Genomic DNA, 22,264 nt, shown 5'->3' on the forward strand with positions numbered 1-22,264 from the left:
CTTATCTACTGAGTGGTCCATCAGTCAAATCCATATCTCTCCAATTTAGAGACAAGGATGTTGTGCTGGACAGTGTCACATACTTTGCACAAGTCCAGGTAGATGATGTCCATTGCTCTTCCCTTATCCACCCATGCAGTAACCCTGTCGTAGAAGGCCACCAGATTTGTCAGGCACGATTTGCCCTTAGCGAAGCCATGTTGGCTGTCACCAGTCACTTCCTTATTTTCCACGTACCTTAACATAGTTTCCAGGAGGATCTGCTCCATGATCTTGCCGGGCACAGAGACTGACTGGCCTGTAGTTCCCCAGGCCTTCCTTTTTTCTCTTTTTAAAAATGGGGTTTATGTTTCCCCTTTTCCAGTCAGTGGGAACTTCTCTGGACTGCCACAACTTCTCAAATATGATGGATAGTGGCTTAGCCACTTCATCCGCCAGTTCCCTCAGGACCTGTGGATGCATCTCATCAGGTCCCATGGACTTGTCCACCTTCAGGTTCCTTAGATGATCTCAGACCTGATCTTCTCCTCTGGTGGGTGGTTCTTCATTCTCCCAGTCCCTGCCTTTGCCATCTGCATCTTGGGCAGTGTGCCTGGAGCACTTGCCAGTGAAGACTGAGGCAAAAAAGTCATTGAGTACCTCAGCCTTCTCCATGTCCCAGGTAACCAGGTCTCCCATTTTCTTCTGGAGAGGACCCACATTTTCCCTATTTGAGCCTCCAGGCCTTACTGTAGTACAAATGTCAAATGACAATCCGTCTCTAAAATCAGTGGCATATTCTGTAATTCAGACATCATGGACCAGAGACATCAGCCACTTAGTAGTCCCTCTTTATATTATTCATGGTTGTCAAATCTCAGATATGTACGTTCAGAATTGGAAGTTAACAAAATAGTGAGTGTTGCAAGCAGAAACAAGTTATTGTGTCTTTATGTCTCAAGGTATTTTAGAGCATATCTTATTTTCAGTTGTAGATCCATTTGTGGCAGGGTGAATCTACAAATACTCTCAATACAATTGTTGTCTATAATAGCGGATTTGAAGCATCCCAAACTCCAGTAGCAATCTAAATTGGTACTCAAGGTCCTCAAGAAATTTGTATGGGAGGTTCTTAGATTCATGCTGCTTCTTTCACTGCCACTCTGCTGTCAAGCTGTCCCCACTCTTATTGCAATTGTTTTGCTATATGAACATACATATCCTTTGTTTTGAGAGCAGACTTTTCTTCCTGGTGCTACATATCTCAAAAGACGTTAAAATGACCTTAAAAAGACGTTAAAAGATCTTAAAATGAAACCCAGCATTTTTAGACTGATAAATCTAGCTTTGTTCAATATACCATAATTGCATTTGAAAAAGGGAAAAATTATTTTCTATTGCATGTAGGAAGGAGGACTGGCAGGAAAACCAAAACAAACCAAAAACCAAAAAGCTGTAAAAGTTTGCAATGTTCATCATTTAGCAAATACAGATAACTAATGAGTACCCCAAATTACATGTTGGATTTCATTTTGAGACTAATGGCATTATCTGGGAGGAGCTGCGCCAGAAATCACAATCTTTGTTTATGCTTTTAGCTTAAGTTAAATCATGCCTAAATTTCCAAAATGATGTTACTAATCAGTATTGTGCAAATAATTCTGTTTTTCTGTATTAACTTCTGGCTCTGTTACATTTTGTAGGGTTTTAGATAGATAGATACACATGTTGAGCTCATTGGGAAATGACCTATTTGGTTACATTTCAGATGAACAGCATCTGACTGTGCTTGCTAGAGAGGAGTCCTCCTTGTTCTTAGCAAATCCGTGTCTTCCTTTTAAATTGCAAGTAAAATCATACAAGGAAGAACAAGGGAATATCATCAATCTGGTTTAGCTCTCAGCACTGGAAAAATGTGACCCCTAAGCCTCATTAGACCAGAGAGTTTGAAAGGGAATTAATCCAAAGGGTGCATTTTGACCCTGTAAAGCAAAACAAACCAAGTTAACTGTTTTCCTAGGAAGAAGAATATGCAAAAGGTTATGCAGCAGGTCAGTGCAAACGACTGGAAGTAACCACTTCTTTCTTGGCTCATCTTCTCTCAGAAAGACAAAATTGAGCCTGCCAGATACTCAGTCCAGAGTTTACATTTGCATGGTTCTTTGTGTTGCAGTCCTCATTTTTAGGTGGCCAGCATATTGCTGGATCTTTCTGGAAAATTATAGGTAACTCTTGCACTTTGTTAAAAAACATATGCTAGTAAACTGAACAATAAAAATAAGAGTTTTGTGGCTGTACTAGTTTCCCTGCTAAGCCTTACCTTCACCTGTTAGCTCTGCATATCCCTGTATGTCTTATACTTATGGTTAAAGTAAACCAGGTTGTCATTCAGTACCTTTCAACAAATTAATCAAAATTAGGGAAAGGGGAAACCAGCCTATTCATACTGGGAATACTGATGCAAAGTCTAACCACATCAGGCCTGGAGCCCCCAGAGAAGTCCCATCTTCTGCAGCACATCTCTGACCTCCTTTTGCCTCCCCTCTCCCCGACACATGTAGCTTTGCAGTCAGTGGTCGTACTGCATTTCAGTACTGTACAGAAGGGGGGATGTCTTATCAATGGTTCTTGTAACAGTTTTAGTTAGATAAAGTTTCTTTTCTGTTGACATTGTCAAAGCATACTCAGCATCTCTGCTGAGAAGAACTTCTTTTCCTGTAGTCTTAGCCATCTTCTAGTGTTAAACAAGTGTCTTTTTCTCCCCACATCCCTGCAAGATAAATAACATTCTGTTCTATTTTACTGTATTTTATTTTTGCAGTATATCAATTACACGAGTCACAGCAGACATCTCACTTGCCAAACGCTCAGTGTTAAACAACCCCAGTAAGCATGCGATAATAGAGCGATCTAACACAAGATCAAGCTTAGGTAAGTACCTATATTGATGCTATCTACAAATTGGCTGTAAAGTATACTACTCAATTCATATGTGTAAGCTAAAAATAGCCTTCTCTCTGCTGTGAGAAAATCACTATTCCCATAATTCAGAAATCCTGGCACTAGAAATCTTTTTAAAATCACTACCAGGTAAACTTCATACAGTGCTGATTTTGGTTTATCCTGCTTATGTTCAGTTTTCATGTTTTGCTGTTTGCCTCTGTGGGGAGAAGTAGGCATCCATAAGGTAAATAAAACCTGAAGAGATGTTCTTCTGGTTAAATAGAAGTGACGGTTTCAGAATACCTGAAATTGTATGGCTATTATTGATATTTTGCATTATCTTCGATAAGATTGCTAGTAGTGATAGCTACTGATATTAGACATGAAAAAAATTATTGAAGGGAACATTTTCTGAGTTTTGTATCAGTTTAAACTAATGCTGAGGTTGGTACAAAAAATGAACAATCGAAAAGGGGAGATATTTTTAAAAAACTATATAGCTAGATACATAGCATACATATCTGTCATCTTACATGAGTCTTTTTGTACTGAAGCTTGTCCAGTTGTATAAGTAATTAAACGTTTATTAGCCAGAAATGAAAACAAGCTTAGCTGGGAAGATGTAACTAAATGTCACCATCTACAGTACAGGTGACTACACTGGAGCTTGTCATCCCAAGGTGTCCTTAGAGTAAACAGGAAAAGGTGGTTGCTTTGGAGTCTCAGCTCATGTGGACTGACCTCAGCCTTTCCTCTAGCACGAGGTGTATTCTATCTGAGGTTCTGCTGCCGCTGCTGGCCCATTCCCTGTGTAGGCACCTGGAGGTAGCTGAGATTAATCCTGCCAGGAGTCTGCGTACTCATGGTAGGGGACTCAGCTGAGATATGGGACACCCAAGCTCAAGTCCCTGCTCAAATACAAAAAAGAAGGAACTTGAACTCGAATGTCCTAGATCGCAGGTGAATGCTCCAGTGAGGTTTCTGTCTTTACAAGGCTGCAGATTTTTCTTAGTAGCCTTTGAGAGAGCTTTGTTTCCCCTGAACACAGCATTGTATCTTGAAATCTTGTAAATTTTGTGGAATAGGAGTCTCATTCATCCTACTAAATGGGTTCTTTATCAGTTTTATAACAAAATTTCTGAGTACACCTGTACTTTGAATATTTAACCTTTGCCTAATATAGCTGTCCTTCTTAGAATGAGCTTCCCTACCTTAAAACATTTGACTTCCCTTTCTTGAAAATTTGCTTCTTAAACCCCTTGCTTTCAGCTGTGTGGAGCCTGTGAATCTTTACTTGCAAGTAGTCTGATAGCTTCCAAGTATGTCTTATTTTATGTGTTTTCAAATATCTGTACTGTAACAACATAATGAATATCTTTACATGCAAGAATATTCTTCTATGTGAATTTCAGTCTTGTCTCCAAAGTCTTTTAATAATCTAATGAAAAGATAAAGTGTCACTTGTTTTGAATAGAACTGAAAATTGGTAATAAGGATGGAGGTCACCCAGGCATGGAACAAACAGAACCATGGTGATTAATTTCCCAACTTGAACATCAAAGCATGTGCAATTTTGTGCAATACTTCACAAATATATGCAGCAGTAAAAACCATATCATCTATTCCTCATTGTAAGATATTTTCATCTATATAAAAGAGCTATCACAAAAATTTATGCAGAAAAAAAATCTGTAAAAAATAAATGCAGCCAAATTGTGTACACCTTTATCTCATGGAGAACCTTACCCTTAAGAACATCAACATCTTTTCTTTGGGTCAAGGTATTTTTCTGATAGAGATATTTAAAATGGAAGTCTTGACAGAACCTCAGCTGGAGACACCCAGAAGATGGCAGTGATTATGTATATATGTAAATATGTGGATAGATAGATACGTCTCTCTGTTTTTCTGTAACAGGCCTATTATTATTACCCAAGATTTCCTGCTACATAACAGGTTTTCAGTTGCTTTTAATTTTTCTGAAAATTAACTGATTTATAAAATAATTTTCAATTATCTTGGGAAATATTAGTGAGAGCAACTAGGTCATTTTAACAATGAAGTTAGGGCAAAAATTAATTTTACCCATGTTAAAATATTCTCAAAACATTTTTTTTTCAGAAGCTGTAATACTCCCATACTTCTAATAATCTAGCAGTGTTTTGAAATTTGGTAGTGAATTGAACAATACATTTTTCTGGGCATTTTTTATGAAAATAGTGAGAAAACTTGATGAAATTACTAGAAGCTGCCATTAACACATGCCAGGCTTTGCATCTGAATTGCTTAAAGACAGCTCTTCCTGGGCGAGGTCCAGCAATGATGCTGAGCAGAACCTGCCCCCAGCAGGCTGGATCAGGGCAGCCAAGCAGAGCTGAAGCAGGAAGGTGCTCATCTTTCAGCTGTCAGTCCCTACTTTGCTGTGCACCATGAAGTATGGAGTAAAAAGTTGTTTACTTTAAAAATGTTCAACTGGAGGAGCCGGTGGCTGGGCTAAGGGAGAAAGGCAAGTGGTGAAAATCCGTTATGGAAAAAGTTGGAGTTACGGAGTAGGAGCTGGGATAGTTGAACCCACTGGCAAAGTACCTCCAGGGTCTGCGCTCCAGACATGGGGTAAGCCATGGGAGGACAAAAACCAGCCGGGAAGGAAGTCAGGGAGGGAAACGATGTGGTAGCAGTGGGTTAGGAGGAAAACTGAGAAACAATAAAAGAACCTGGAGTCAGAAAAGGGAGCTGCTTTTATAAGGCAATGGCAAAACCCTTGTGCGAAGCAAAAGATAGAAAGTACAAGGAGTGTTAGAGCCTGTTCCCTTGCTTGCCTGCGATGTACCTCAAGGTAGATACAGACTCAGAATCAGAAAATATCATTGTAGCCTGCTGGTAGGTGGCCTCTTCTAGCAGCAGTTCACAAAGAAGATGACAACGTGCCACTGCTGTGAGTACTTAGTTGGCTCATGTACCAGAGGTGAGTGGCAATATCACACCATGTAGTGGAATTTTTATTTTTCAGTTTGTGTGATGAATTTGCTATAAGTCAACAAAAAAATGCTATTAAAAGGATATTATTTGGTTTACAAACTCAAGTTGTGCAAAATAAAGGTTAGGAAGTCACAGTAAGAAGGTTAACTGTGCAACTTCTTAGTATCTTTAGGTTATGTATGCTGTGATTCAGTCTTTGGTTATGTGTTCGCAGACTTATTTTCCACCAGTCCTCTGCCTTAGTTTTTTTGAAAAGTGTACAAACTAATGTGGGGAATTGGAATTGCTCAGTGAATTGCTGTTTCTCGTGCTATGAAACTTGTACAATGTATGAGGCAAGAAACTTCAGGAAGGCAAATGATCTTCTCTGAAAGCACAATAGGGCATTTTCAATTTAAATTTTGGGGGAGCAGGACAGGAAATAGTGATTTGACCAAAACTTTTTGTGGCAGTAAATCAAGCAGTTTTAACAGGAAAGATTTTGTGGATCCAAGATTGTATTTCTGATCATAAAGAGGAAGCTCCTTCATCACCCATCTTCTACCGTCCAAGGAACTCATACCATAGTAATTAAAACACATATTTGGAATGTAGGACACACAGAGCTGCTTATCAGTTGGCAAAGTATGGAGTTGCGTACTGATTGAGACAACAGCCCTACAGAAACAACTTTATTATATGTTCCTGAGCATGCTGTCTTATAATACAGACCACAAAAGGTTTGATTTGAGAGCTCTCTTGGCATTTCATACTTTATTAGTATTAGCTTTGCAGCTAAATAATATTCTCTTCTAATACAAGTTTCAGTCATAGATAAATCACTGAGTCGGGACTCAGGTTACATTAGTTCTTTTCTAGTATCTGCTGTAGGTCTGCTGACGGGTTCTGGAAGTGAATGCTTTCTCTACCTACATTTTCCCTTGTATAAAATAAGAATAATAGGTCCTTTTCTCCAAATCACTGCAAAAAAAAAAAAAAGACAGAATTTCAGCAAACACCAAATTTGTGCTTTCTTTTTTTTTGTCCAGACTATCTACAATGACTTAGTACTGGTCCAGGTATTTCAGAATGGTATTTATTGCAATAAAATTCGATTTTGTTAATGAAAAACAGGGATTGTTTTGTTTAGGTTTGGGTTTGGTTTTTTGTTCTGTTTTGTTTTGTTTTGCTCTGAACCGGTCTCCTGGCTGCACGGCTGTGGGACATGGGGGAGATGGGTTGCTGTCTGCCTCTCTCCTCCTTGAACAGTCAGGGGTGCATGGACTGAGACCCATGTGTTTATTTCTACATTCATTATCATTTAAAAACAGCTTTTTATTATAGCAAATATAGCTCCCCAGAACTGCTTTATGTTAATCCAAATCCCTTCCCCCTTCCAGGTTCGGTGGAAAGCTATTCCTTTACTCACCCACCTTTGTGTAGTGGTACCTCATGCAGCTAGACAGTCAAGCTAGTAGTGATTTATGCCTCAGTTATGCTCATGCTTGTGAGCGGCAGTTGTAACTGCAGCAGAGAAGGCTATTTCTTAGACTTTTGAAAATATATTGTTGGATTTTATGTAAGTTATTATTTTAATAAGTGTTCTATCAATGAGTTAAGATACTACAAAGGTAATATATTTGATATATCAATAACAAATACTTTTTTCTGGGAAATAAACAAACCTTTTTTTGAGAACAGCTCTTACCTTATCGCCCAATATAGGCTTGCAGAATTGTGATTATTGTTCGTTATTGTGTATAGCACGGTACAGTGGAGTGAGCGCCATTATTTGGAACTGATTTAGTAGATAACCCAGAATTAATGTCAAGGAGGCATAGACAAACAATGTGATAATCAGGAGTAGGAATTGTCATAAGGAACTGGATTTACGGGATTATAGGGAAGTCTCAATGGGCTTAATGCTACACGTGCCTATTGACTGAAAGTTTGCTTCTGCAAAGGCATCAGTTAAAAATAGGCTTGGGATTTGACTCATTGGAAACCAATGCTACCACTGAATATTCTAGTGCAAAATTAATGTATCCAAGAATTTTAGTACAGTCTTACTCCTCTCCTATATGAAAGCTTGTTTTGTACATAAAGAGAAATGTTTGCTTGTCAATACTGTTATATGTTTAATGTGTGGAATGCTGGAACTAAATTTAAGGAAAGGGCAATTGATTCATTTCCTTAAAAGCCTAGAAGAAATCTGTAATTTTGAAAAGACTTTTCTCTCCAACAAGGTACAGTACATGGTTAAATCTCATTCACCTGAAAATCAGTCCCAACTGGCTTAGTTAAATTTCTGTATGTACACATGCCATTTGCAGAAACTGCTGAACCAGCTTTGTGCTTTTGCTGCATTTCTTCATCAAAAGGACCCAAACCTTTTTCTTGTTGTTTCTGTGTATGTTACGCTTGTTATAACCTTACCTCATGCTGTATGCTTTGTACAAGAACCTGATTGTCTCGGCTTTTTCCATTCTTTGCTTCATTAATGCTCTCCCTTTCCAGATGTTTTGGGTACGTATACAAGCTTGCAAGTTAGTTTTCCTGCTGTTTTGTGTTCAGTGCTTTATTGTACCTCACAGAACCACCGTGTGTTTCTCGTAACTGGCTCACTGATAGACAAAAGCCAATCCTGTACTGTGTTGCTAAGTATTTCTTTTAGAAAATCTTGCTGGTTTTCCTTATTTATTTTCAAGTAATTCTAAAAATAAAGTTGAGATTGACAAGTAGACGCTGAAGATAGGTCTTCCACTGTAAATTTCTAAGGTGTGTGCACCTAATCTGCATATTCTAACACAGACATGTGAATGTTGATGTAAAATATGTCATTGTGTATATGGTAAATTGATTGCAGTCAAATGGCTGGGAATCTGTTTGTTTTCTGTGTGCACATGCAGTAACCTGTCAGGCATTACATGCACCCAATTTGCATGTGCAGTTGAGTGCCTACCTTTGGAAAGTTGTCTCTAGAAAGTGTATAGAGCTCCCATTCATATCATTAGGTTGATATCCCAGAGTTTTGTCTTCTGAAGATGAAACATAAATGCTTGAAGAAATAGTAATGGATTAATAGTAGTGCAAATTTCAGACTTGTGTTTTTATTTTCTTGATATCTGTGTGAAAAGCCAGTTGAATGCTTGAAACTACGGTAACAATTTATTATATATATACATATGATGTTGTTATGTATTCTCCATGTTTGCTAATTTAATGACTTTTGTTGTATATGATAAATTTCAAGTAAATGCTTCCCCAACTATAAATTAAAAATAAACTTGAAGGAGTTCTAGCTAAGCCTCATAAAAATCCTTCCCTACTTACAGGGGCCATGGAACAGGAGTGCAAAACTGGGATTTAACCAAGAGTGTATTTCCATTACAAAGTCTCAAGGATCTAATGTAGTTCAAAAAGAAGAAAAAAGGTGTTCGATGTGTTATGGAAAATCCTGATTGTCCCTTTGTAGTTTTATCTTCAAGATAGCTGGGACAAATGTCCAGAACTCTCACTTGCACACGTTAAATCCTCAGATATGGTAAAGTAATCTGCTAAACTTGAAGCTACCTTGAACCGGAATGCTATAATGTAGCAGCCAAGAGCTTTTGGGTTATCATGAGGATGTGGCTACACTTCATTTTGCACACAGATGGGGAACAAGTAGCATGAAGATCCTGAACCTGGTATAATTTATCAGCCTCACATGTCTCTAAATGCTCTTTTATCCTGCTGGCCAGCCTTGATTTTGTTAATATCTAAGGCCAGAGTCTCTCTAATGAATTCTCCAGGGAGTTCTGTGTTAGAAGTTTGATACTAACTTTGCAATATTCTAACTTACAAATAATTTTTGGTACAGTATTGGTGAAGTATTTTAATGAAATTTCCTGAGTGTTTCCAAAGGATATATGGGGGAAGAAAAAAATAATTCTTTATTTCTGTAAATTAGAGAGAGCTCTCAGCAACATGTCACTATATTTTCTCATGGCACTGCACTGAAATATGTATGATTGATAACTATATTGAAACAAAACGTGCTAGAGACAAAGCAATATAGCAATGTGTTAGAATAATATTTTAGCTTACAGATATCTGTATAATAACTAAGACACGAGGATAGGTGAATGAAATATTTTTAGCAAGTTAGCTGTTTGCTTAAGAATACAGTTTGCTTCCCTTAAAACTATTCACACCTGTAGGTTTAATTGATCCAGTATTTTTTCTTTGTCCTAGGCTCATGGAACTGATAAAAAGTTGGTGTCTGTGTCCTCATTTTATCCAAGAGTAAGAGTTTGGGTCATTTAACCAGAATGCAGAAGAGTCTGGGTTCATATCTGTTCTCTGCTAACAGAGGCATAAGCTCATAATTTCCATCGCCATGACAGGGCTATGATCACCTTTACGATGGTTGTCAGTTGGTCCTGCTGAGTCTTACGCACTTTGCCTAATAATTAAACTTTCCCTGGAGAAAGAACTGGAATCCACGTGTTTTGCCTCCCACTCTAAGCATCAGGCTACAGAGTCAGTATCTCTCCCACTCAGTGAATACGCAAATGTTTTGCGAGTGGCACACCGTCAGCAGGAGGGGTTGAATAGCCAGCAGTGGAGTGGTTCCACATCCTATCTGTGAGAAAGGCTGAGCATTTTTATTTATGTTTGTTCTGAATAAAACAACAGACCTAGGAAACGCTTGCTTAGTGTCTATGTATGGACCAGAGCTGTAAAAGCCTATAGCACTTCACTGAGTAATGAGACATGGTGCAGAAATATCCAAGTTAGTGCCAGCCTGATGTGATGATATCCGTTCTGAACTATGCAGAGACACTTGCTTGGTCCCCTGGGCAAAATAAACGTTAGACTGCTTCTTTGCCCAGTCTTACTATCCCAATTGCTCGCTAGCAGAGTGTAGGGGAGCTTAATGATGGGAGCAGCGCTGTGCTGCTGCGGGGCACCTTCTGGAGCGGCTGTGGTTCTACCTGGTGCAGTCATCTCGGTGCAGCTCTCCCCTCTGCAGTGCTCATCCACTCGTGTTTCTGCTGCAATCTGATGATTTCAAGCTTTTCCATTCGTAAGCCATTAAAATTTACTTCCAGTTTAAACCTGGCATCAGAAGCATCATTCCATGAATGCTATTGTTTCGCTAGCCAAGAGAAATAGGGGAGGAAGTAGACTTTTTCATGTGCTAGTTAGTATTTTTAAATGACGCTACCTGTTTTATATTTTCACATAATTACAGTATTGCATTTCAGGAGGTATTAGTCCATTATAAATAGATCTTGGTTATGCTGAGGTTTCCAAACATCACATTCTTGCTTATCACATATCTGTAAATACCACTTGGACACGTGTGTGCATTCAAGGCCGTCTGAATTCTGTCTAAACTGAGCCTCAGCAGGCAGGAAGAGGAAAACCCTGTTTTCCTGCAGCACCTCACTCCACAGTCCCCCTTCAGCGGAGCCCAGACGGGAGCGCCAGGCAGAGCAGCAGACATGCTCCTCTCCTTTCTGCCTTATCCCTCGCAGGAGCCCCATCTGTCAGGCATGAGTAACACATGCAAGCCGCTTTCCCTGGAAAATATTGTCATCCTCCCACTCCCACCCTCCCCTTTTTATGTAACAAGCTAGTGGCTAAGGGATTTGGTTGAGACCAGGGAAATCGAAGTATATTCACCAAACGATATTTATGTTAGAAATTTGATTAAAACACCTGTAATCCAGGTAGATTCTGGCCCTTTGCCTGAGGACTAAGCTAGAGCATTTATTCCCTCTTACTTGCTTCTGTTCCCCTCCAAGACTTTTTCCTTCTTAGCTGGGTACGCTGGAGGGGAGGCACGGAGGCTTCTGCTCCCCAGCATTGCCACCGGTGTGGGGTGGGACACCTAATCCTGCCTGGAGACCACGGGGCTGAACCTCCTGGCTGGGGAAGGGACAGAGCCAGCTGTCCCTTGTGCAGCCAGCCCCCGCTGTTAGCTCCCTGCCTACCCAGAGCAACCTTGGTGCTTGAGGGGAGAAAAGGGGAAGATGACAAGAAAGAGGCCAAGCATTTACCTACCTGTGGGGTTTCTTACCGGCTTGCTCCAGACTGCTCGCACACCGTGTAGCTTTCTGGATCACCCTCAGTGGCATCTTGGTCTCTTCGCTTTGTATACTCTACAGTGAGCACAGGCATCTAACATAGTTTGGGATAGCCTGCTGTGGCCAAGTACCTGCATTCTGGTTAGTACAATACCTAATGTAGACACTTTGGTGATTTTGCCGGCAATATAAGCATGTGTAGACAAACGCATGCTCCCAAATTAAAATTTAAAATCTGAATTCTGTCGGTCCAGCTCATGATTTACTTCTTAATCAAGGGGGGTGTGGGCACAACTCAACAGTCATCGCTTCCTTTTTGTTTTTCTTTTTTCATTTTCTTGGATTTCATTTATGACCTTTATCCATTTCTCAGCAGGTTTTTTGGTGTGATACTTTCAATGTGCTTTTAAGGCACTGAGGATATATAGCACTTTTGTTTCTTTTGCCTTTGTTTTGGAATTCCTGAGGCTGCCTTAAACAACTCATTTCTTTATGGTCATGGAATTTAGTGATTAATTATTTTTAAGTAAGCATGCTTGTTTAAAAGAACTAGCATAAGAAAAATCATGGCTACTGATGTCTGTTCTCCTTAATTGATAAAATTATTTGAAAGCTATTTGTGCAAGGTGTTGCTAATCATTTTTATATGACATGCATTGACATAGGTACATTCTTTTCATGCTATATGTCTGTAATATCAGGAGCTCTGTTTAGAAAAATAGAACACTTAGTCTCTGCGGCTGTTGCAGTCCAAGTAATAATTTACAGATCTGTTTCTATGAACAAAACAGTGCCACCAATACCACAGACAAGTAGACAAGGTCAAACTGAATAGGATATTGAAGTCATACTGTACTCAGCTGACAGTATGTGAACTTCGCTGTTCCTGCTGAAGATCAAAACCTGTTTGCTGCATGTAAGCAATACTTTGTGGTTCTAATTTGACCTTTGCAGGCCAGAAGTATGGCCATTTTTCATTGCGTATCCATCACAAAACCACCATCTCATCAGGGTCTTCCTAAAACATAGTGCTGATGTAGCAACTGCTCTGTCAGGCTGGGTGTCCCAGTGATTCCTGGCTGCTATCGAAGCTTTCTGTCCAGGTTTGAAGAAGGATTGTGTTTCCCCAACTGTGTGGAGTAGAGAATGTTCTTTTACCATGGCATTGTATAAGTGACCCTAAATTCTACCGTAGTTCATCTTGTTATTTAGTGAATTGACACAGATGCAATGCAGTGTTGCTGTGTCTTTGCCTTTACCTTAGGTGAGATTATTGTGGTGAACTGTTACATTTTTTGCTTGAAATTCACTTGTAAGGTCCAACCGGTGTAAAGAATATTTTTCTGCCCCCATAACAGGATAAGCCATTTACTTGTGCTCTCATTGCACTGAATTTCTGTTCATTTCAGGGTACAGTAAGGCTATTTGGAATTAATATATGGGAGTAAGTTTAAAGGGCAATATTTAAAGTTGTCTGGCAGATGTGTTCTTCTTGTTTCTTAGAGTTGACCCCCCATTGTATGGAATAAATAGTCGAGTGCCCCTTGTCATTTAAAATAAGTTCCCTTTCTGATTACCAGGGAAGCCATATCAAATAGATTGTAAAGGACACTTTAAAATTTGGTAGCTTGTTTCTGGTTTTGAGCGTTGTAGCTGGACTGCCAGCATTTCATGATGATTGTCACAGTAGATCTAATTATGTTTATGCCTCTCATTATGATTGACAAATACAATTTATTGGAGTTAATTGTTACAGCCTCACTGTTACGCCCCTCCAGTACATCAGAAGGCACATTATTATAAATAGATTATATGAATAGAGGTGGGAAGATTGTTAAGCTATTACTGTGCTGCTTTCAGGATACCACAGTCATTGTTCTCGGCTCCCTTTTCTACCTACCAGTAACATTTGTGTTACTATCTCCACATGACATGTAGGGTTCTTTGCTTACTTTGGTCAAGAGTCTGATAGAAAATTTGTGCTGAGTGTCTTGTTGGGAAAGAGTCTTTACAGGTATAGAATTTGGTTTTTGAGAGATGTTGCTAAATAAAGATGAAAACCAAAACTGCAGCAGTAGATAAAACCTTTGTCATCTAATAAGAGAAGCTACTATTATTAAGTAACTGCAATACTCTTATGTGTAGTAAAAAGTTAGAATACAAGGAAGATTTCAAGCAAAATGCAGGCTTTTCCAGAAGCTGAAGAAGTACTCTAAGGGACAGGAGATCAGGACCTCTTTGGCAATCTCTGTGGCATTTTTTCCATCCACTTTTGACTGGAGAGGTAGAGGCACAACATACTAGTTCATCAACCATGCAGTGTAATTCCTTGAACTTTTCTCCTATACCCAAGTTAAGAAAAATAAATACTGAAATACTTTTTAATTGATGGAAAAGATATCTCTCCATCTTCAGACTCAGGTGGAAGCTATTGGTTCATAGGACCATATTTACCTGCAATTATTGCCCTGGGCATGTTTCACAATAGAAGATACCCTGAGGCATACTCTGCCGTGGCAAAGGGTTGTTTCAAAAAGTATGGCAGGAAATCTAGTTCACAGAGATGTATTCTATACTGGCAGAAAAGTGCTTCCAGCAGTGTAGCAAATACTGCTTCCCCAGACAAAATTATGGTACACTGGCAAAAAGACAGATTTTGCTGGTTACAAATTGTCTTGAACAAAGGGTTTTAGAAATCTGAAATGGTTTTAAAATGATACATTAACTGATATTGTTATACTGACTGAAGTGTTGAGCCTGGTTTGAAATTGCAGGAAAGCAATCCAAACTCTATCATCAGAACAGTATGTCAAATTATCTCTGATATGTTTATTCTAGTTGTCATTTGGACTTAAATTAGGGATATCTTCTACTAAATCACTGAGACAATGGTATTCAGTCATTCGAACAATATCTCTGTGCAGGACGTTGCAGAAAATGTAATTGTGAATGTGCCAAGAACCATCAGAAATTCTGTCTTCAAAAATGTGGTCGTAATTCAGACAGCAGCTGGACCACAATGCTTTTATTGACAAGCAGGAAAGCACACACCGATGCTTTGCATACCAGCACACCATGCACATCTCACAATGTTCTCTGCTGTGAAAGACTGACTGGCATGTACTCAGCCAAAATTGGAGGTAACTACAGACAGATGGAGGTGATCTCTAATAGATCCAAAACAATGTCAACTCCTCCAATAGAGATCATCATATAGAGATTTTCTGATGGCCATTTAAGATGTTACTTTATAAAATGATTGTAGTAGTCACCTATTGATCTGGAACCAAAAGACTTTGAGCTAAATGGAGACTAGCAGGGATGCTTTGCTCTCTCTTGGAAATTTTGCAACCTTATCATGGTACCTAATTTATTCAGTTGCTATTCTAAGATAACAAAAATCAATCTCTTCATACCTCTTGAAAGAGACCATTCTCTACAGAAAACTCTCTCTAGCCAGATCAGATAGGCCGTGTTTTCAAGCAAAAGTAATGCTTGTGCCAGTGTAATAGATAAAATGCTGATAGTGTAATTTCAAGAAACTCTCTAATAAATGAGTTATGATGCCTCTTGTTGACATTTAAGTTTCTGTTGGTTATCTTCTAATATTTACTTTGAATGGGCTAGGTATCTAATGTGGTTTTGGTTCATGGAGTGCGTGCAACCTTTAAAGGGAAACCTATCTGAATTACAATCTTCTCTGGCTCTGCAACTTTCTTTATAGACTTCCACAAATCACCCAACTTCTGTAATTTCTCTGTGAAGCCAGCCTATAGCAAGATTTGAGCAGGAAAATGTGATTCCATTTCAAGGATGAATTTGCTATTATAAGATTTAATTTTGTTTCATTTGGGAATGAAGACATCTATGTCACTTGAGAAAGTGGACACAGTCCATCTGTCTTGGAGAGGTTTGCCCTGGAAACTAATGTCGGTCAGCCAGGGTGCTGAGGAGCTGGGAGCATGAGTTACCAGAAGACAACGTGACTTTTTCCGGGAAATCACATTTCCAAAACTCCTGGGGTTGTGAAGAGGATACCATAGCATAATTTGGATTATTGAATTGGGGGGGTGGGGGGGTGGAGTTTTAAAGTGTTTTACACATAGTAATCAAATTTTTAATGTGGTACCATACTGAGGCCAGTAGATGAAGGAAATTCTGTTTTCCTGAGCTTTGATAAGTTGAAGTAAATGGAAAAAAGGAGCTTCTGCTAATATAGACGCCTCAGTACGTCTTAATGCCTATCTCGGACACTCCAGTTTGAGCAAATTGATTACTAAGTAAGATTAAAGTCTGAGCTGAAATTATTTGCATGTAGGAGATCAACGGCACAGTAAGATTACCATGTGATGCAGCAAGCATTCTTACCTCTTTTTTTTCTTACATACATGGACTGGGTTTTTTTGTAAGAAAGTATCTTTCCAAGCTGGGATTGCAGGAAGCCATGGAGGTGAGAGGCAGGCAGTGCTGCTTGCAAGGCGGGGGGGGCGGAAATGCTCTCATTAATGTCATATTCATTTCCCTAGTGTGCCAGGGACGTGCATGGCTAACAACTCCCGCCAGCCGGAGGAGGAGCAACACATCAGTCTACCACATTTTTACATTTCTTAAAACTAATCGCCTTTTAATATTTTCATAACTCTAATTTTCTACTTATCTGCAGCTGAAGTTCAAAGTGAAATTGAACGGATTTTTGAATTAGCAAGGACACTGCAGTTGGTAGTGCTTGATGCTGATACCATTAACCACCCAGCTCAACTAAGCAAAACCTCTCTGGCTCCCATTATAGTATACGTAAAGATTTCTTCTCCTAAGGTAAATATTTTATTGATATTCATGCTGTTTCAGTCTTCTCTTTTTATTTTTTTTCCCCTTTTTTGGTCTTAAATGCAGATAATCTCATTACAGTTCAGAGCTGTACATTGTTACTGCTTCTCTTTGGATGGTGAAATATTATTAATCAAAAAAGTATCTTAGCTCTGGTGTTACCAAAACCCATTTTGGAAAAGGTGCCGTAGGTCCAATGTTTTTTTTAATTGGGACTGCACGTTAGTATCAATCACGTAAGTAATGCTAATAGTTTGTTACATCAAAATAATACAGAAATGAAAGAAAGATTTTCACATAATGAATATCAGACTTATGAGTAAACTTTAACATCTCCTGGAAATGTACTCTTTCATTCTGTGAAAAAAACCTACACAGGCCTTGTGAAGAGGCATTTGAAAGAGAAGAATGAATTATGGGAAGAGAACTCAGGAGAGCAATTAAAGAATTTCAACTTAGAAACAAACAAAACCAGAAGCAGCAGAGGAAAATAGGAGGGGAACATTTAAGTGCTTGTAACAGGAAAGGAGATGTTGGGAAGTAAATTAGCTTGTTCTGGATGTAACAGCATGGGAAATGCGCCTGAAGCCAGCAAATGAAGAATTTGATCTGCTCAAGTGGACAGTTAGAAATGTAAACATTTCAAGTGGTTATATGTGTACATTAAGTCCGAACCTGCTCGCTTTTATTAATGTCTTATTTTTCACAGGTTTTGCAGAGGTTAATAAAATCTCGAGGGAAATCTCAGGCCAAACACCTTAATGTACAGATGGTGGCAGCTGATAAACTGGCACAGTGTCCTCCCGTGAGTTACTGTTAATTTATGTCTCATCTTTGAAAGGTGCCTTTCTTTTCAAGCACGAGGTTGATTACGTAATTTCTGGGAATATTTGCCCTCTTCTGGCCATATTTCACTATTGCTTTTTTGCAGAACACCTCCTGAGGTCTCTGGGCTCTGCACAAAGGTGCAAGGAAAAACAGTCCTAGTCACAAGCAGTTATTAGGATGTGTGCTGAATACATTCACCAGTCGAACAAGCTGAGCATTTGTTTTACTTGATAATTCTTTTGGGGTTATTGGTCTAAAAATGAACCCTCTTAGTGACCGTGCTTTACCTCTGGCAGTTTAGGGTAAGGCCAGTGGTTTGGTAGCTCCTTTTGGGCATATGTCACCACAGCCCATCACTGCTGGCATTCTTGGTCACAGTTTTGGCAAAGAGCTGTGGGGTACTGTGTAGCTGAAAGCTCTGCAGTTCTTCTGTTGATGTGCACTGAAGCAATTTCTTGCAACTTCTACCTATAAAGTGGAGAAGATGAGACCCCAGCTGTGTTTTAAACATGGCGAGCAATATTACCTGCATACTCAACTGTCAAGAGTATGGGTAAGAGACCAGAAGATGAAGGTTCAGTTCAGTTGCAGATACGGGAATTTGCTTTAGTTACGGAGCTGAGTGAGGGGGATGTTTTCATCATTTAAGTTCAAGCATCTCGGAGACTAGCCTCCTCAGGTCCCCAAGAAGTCAATGAAGAATGCTAGAGACCTGCTTAGGCTCTCAAAGCTGCCTGCAGGAGGACTTCTGTCTCCCTGACCAGGGAAGGAATAGAGGAAACTCACCTCCTAACTTTAGATGCCTAAAATTAGACCATGTGACTAATCTCTTACCTAGTATTTGTATGACACTTGGAAACTGGATTATCTGTATTACTTGTGTTTGTTACTGTTGCTAGTTACTGATCTTAGTTTGTCTTAGTTTTCTAGATAGGGGGAGTCTTTAGACATTCTAGATACGGAATCCCGTTTCTTGCCATTCCATTTTGTTCCAATAGCTACAAACTTCAATATTTAACCTTTCTTTCTGGATATTTGAGTTTTAAGATTTGTTCAAACTGCCTCTTCCTATCTTCATTAACTGTGCATTACTAAGTGCAAGTCATGAGGGCTTGTTTTAGCAAGTGTAATATTAGTTCTAGTTATGATTGCTGTCTTTTGTATCAATTGCATTTAAAAAAAAAGGGTGAATATCTTAACACAAGTATTAGAAATGTGGTTCATTTTTGATGAAGGGAAAGTGTGGTCATCCATGTCTCTAGCTGATCTCCCTTTAGCTGGTGTTTATTCTCACTAAAACCTTTCCTTTATCAGGAAATGTTCGATGTAATTCTTGATGAGAACCAGCTTGAAGATGCTTGTGAGCACCTTGCTGACTATCTGGAAGCCTACTGGAAGGCCACACATCCACCTAGCAGCAATCCTCCTAACCAGCTTCTCACTCGCACACTTGCAACAGCCACTCTTCCTATTAGCCCAGGTCCAAATATTAATTTACAGGTACAGTTTTTATGCCATCTTTTCTCTTTTTTCTATCAACTTCTTCCTCTTCCAAAGCACAGTGGTAGTCTGATACTAGAATATGCTGAATATGTCTTACTGTTGTTGACAGAGTAAGAGCTTTTTCAGTATACATTCACCTATTTTCAGTATAAAAGGCAAATACAGGCACATTATTGTTATTGCTATTATATTCACAGTAGCATGTGTTTGCGTATTGACTAGGGGGCTGCTTTTCATTCTAAGGACTAAGCCAGCCTGACTGAAAACATATGGTGATGTGAAGTGAAATACTTAAGATTTCATTGTGCCCAGGACACCACTGTGCCAGTAATATGCATACCAGCCACAAGCATTTTTATAGTTGGCCATATGTAATCCAATCAGAGGAATAAAACTGGGCTAATATGATGCACGTTACAGCCTCTGGTAACTCTCTGAGTGATGGGCACACTATGGCTAATAGGCAAATCCCAGCCCCAGAGGCCCTGCGTGACAAATTGGGTTATGTACAGACCAGATCCACAAATGTTGCAGGGAATCTGTTCCTGTTTTCCCACAGGCTGCAGAGTTGTAGAAGTTGAAAACGAGTGATTGTATTAGTGAAGTCTCAAGGTCAAAGTGGCCCTTCCAGTGTTTCCTTTGTTCTTTTATTCATTGGCCATTGCTGTGAAATGTACATACTTGCTTCAAGCCAAACTCTTACATAAAACCCGAGTCCCGCTGCACATTGTGCAGAAAGACCTTGAGAGGCAGAATGTTCTGAAAGCTAGAGTACTGTCTAGCGAGCTGGGAAAAACAGGCATTATTCCCACCTCTGCACTGACCTACCTGGTGACTTTGGGCATATTTTGTTCTCTCTTTTCTCCTTCAACTTCTGCTTTGTATAATTGTATTAAGGTTTTCAGCATAAGGAGATCCTTTCCTTTGTATATTTGTTGCATGGCATGAAATGAAGTTTTTAAAGATGCTACTTCATTATAAATAGTGCATGACGCCTTGAGGCTGAGAAGATCACCATGGGGGTTAAAATACATCTGTCCCAGCTCAAATAATGGCTTACTACATCTAAATTTCCACCTAAGTTCCATATGTGCCCATATGTTATATACCTATGTCAGTTAAAATTCATAACTTTAGCTAAGAAAAATGTCTCCTTTTAGAAAACCAGAAAAAAAAAAATCTGCACCCAAATTGAAATGACAAAGATTTGCTTTCTGTTTTTATGGTCTTGCAAAACAATTTTTTGTGTCAAAGAATTTATTTCCCATTAGAAGACCACAGACTTGGCAGGTTTGTTGTTTAACAAGAAAAATGGCTTCAGCCACCTTGCAGGGTATCTCCTTCTCTTGCTTTTAAAAGCAGTTGCAGGAAAAGAGACTGTAAGCTGTAGCTCATTTCTGCCTTTTTTTCTGTCCTCAGAGCTGAAAAACCCTGAAAAATTGTGAGCTGGAAGAATTTCTGAGTATGAAATTCAGTATTGTTGTGTGCAGACTTGCTAGATAAACTTTCTTTGCTTTGTAGATGTGTTTATTATTTTGCTGAAGGTTTTTTTGTGCCTTTTGGGTGTGGATTTGTAGTTGACTTACTCATTTTATTAACCACATTCTCTGGAGGAAGTATACAGAGTTTTAGTAACACTTTTCTGAATGTTGTGCTGTCTCCTTACAAACTAACGGATTTTTATTTTAAGGACTAAAAATGAGAATGTATTTGCAGTTTCACAGCTTGTTTGTAGGTCTACTAATCTAACAGGGGTCCCTTATGAAACGTAGAATTTTTACATTCCTTTTGTTTCATTTTCCTATGATACATTTTCAGCTGACATGTCAAACCTGAGCCTGTCACAGTCTTGGAATAGAGTGGGTTTATTTTCTAATCGTGGTGGCTGAACCCATTCTCTCAATAGCGTTAAGACCCTCTATTTGGAGAATTTAAAGTCTATGTCTGTGCCATTTTTGCAGACTGCTCTGCAGAGAAAAACCATGCCACCAGCCATTTGGCCTGGAGGGGCCACATCTGCACTGCCAAGCATTTGAGTCATTCTCCCCTGGGTCCAATGCAGCACCCCTTTGCCATGAGACATAATTGGGTTTTGTGGTTTTTTTAGTCCCGGGTGTACATTGTAATGAGAGATTTGTGTTGCTGGCTGCCAGAGTGGTATTTTTATAGCATGATGCTGACTGTGTGCATTGCATGGCACGAGTTGCTTGAAGGTGTGAGGCCTCCTGGGACTGTTGGAAGTGAAGTCAATGAAGACCATATACCTCCTGTCTATCTGATGGAGAGCTTTGGAGCAAACTGTCCTGACAACTGTTTGCAGGTTTCCTCTTGTAGGGAAATAGTTGGCTAATTCCAAAAAGAAGACAGAAGCAACCTCACAGACATATGGTGCAGGCGATTAGGGACCACTGGGTGAAAATAGGGAACGAGCCAAATGGACCTGGTGGACACAGACTTCTCTATCCTCTTTCAACTCTGCTTAAACTTTTTTCCAAGAACCCCTACTTCTTTGAAATTACAACCCGAATAATGAAATGGGCTTATCTCAAACCTTCTCCATTTTAGGCAAAAAAACTTATGAGATTGGGCCATAAAATTCCTGCAGTGCGGAATCTAATCCAAATCAAAGCCTTAGTTGGTTATGAACCACAAAGGCAGACCCTAATCCAGATTCAGACGTTACCTGCTCAGTGTCCCTGTAATATTTAGAGAAAGTTACTGTCAATGAATTTGCCCATAAATCCCAATAGCCCTAATGCTATTCTGAAATTGCAGGTATATGTTCTAAATATATTCTTTGTGCTCCTCCACGCGTACTCATCATAGCAGAGAAGATGCATCTGAGTTTGTAAAAGTAGCATTCTGTTCAAAGCGGGTTCAGATTTTGCATCTGTTCTCAAACCACAGCAATGACAGATCTTATTAGTCACAATTATATATGTAGGTGCATATATACTTGGCATTTGACCATATGAGAATTAAAGGGTTTCATGTCTGTACTCAGTTTATGTGCCTTAAAAACAGTCATGGTTGTGAACTAATAAAAATGTGTTTATGTGTCCAAAGCAGGCATTGCTTTAGACTCTTTAGCTTTTCACTTGATTTCATTCATAATTGACCTCCGTTAAGTCATTCCTCTTCACCTTGAA

General features: G+C 39.3%; 1 protein-coding gene across 5 annotated transcripts in view; it reads left to right on the plus strand.

Annotated features, from left to right (window-relative positions):
• CACNB2 (calcium channel, voltage-dependent, beta 2 subunit) overlaps window positions 1-22,264 on the plus strand; it is a 263,326-nt gene that overhangs the window by 237,029 nt on the left and 4,033 nt on the right. For all 5 annotated transcript variants that reach the window (XM_010578512.1, XM_010578589.1, XM_010578675.1 and 2 more), the window contains 4 exons: window positions 2,801-2,910; window positions 16,621-16,772; window positions 17,494-17,589; window positions 18,927-19,112. In XM_010578512.1, the coding sequence (XP_010576814.1) occupies window positions 2,801-2,910; window positions 16,621-16,772; window positions 17,494-17,589; window positions 18,927-19,112 (544 nt within the window). The remainder of the gene's footprint in view (window positions 1-2,800; window positions 2,911-16,620; window positions 16,773-17,493; window positions 17,590-18,926; window positions 19,113-22,264) is intronic.

The sequence above is a fragment of the Haliaeetus leucocephalus genome, unplaced genomic scaffold (genome assembly GCF_000737465.1).
Source record: "Haliaeetus leucocephalus isolate CR32 unplaced genomic scaffold, Haliaeetus_leucocephalus-4.0 Scaffold0, whole genome shotgun sequence".
In the NCBI taxonomy this organism is placed as follows: Eukaryota; Metazoa; Chordata; class Aves; order Accipitriformes; family Accipitridae; genus Haliaeetus; species Haliaeetus leucocephalus.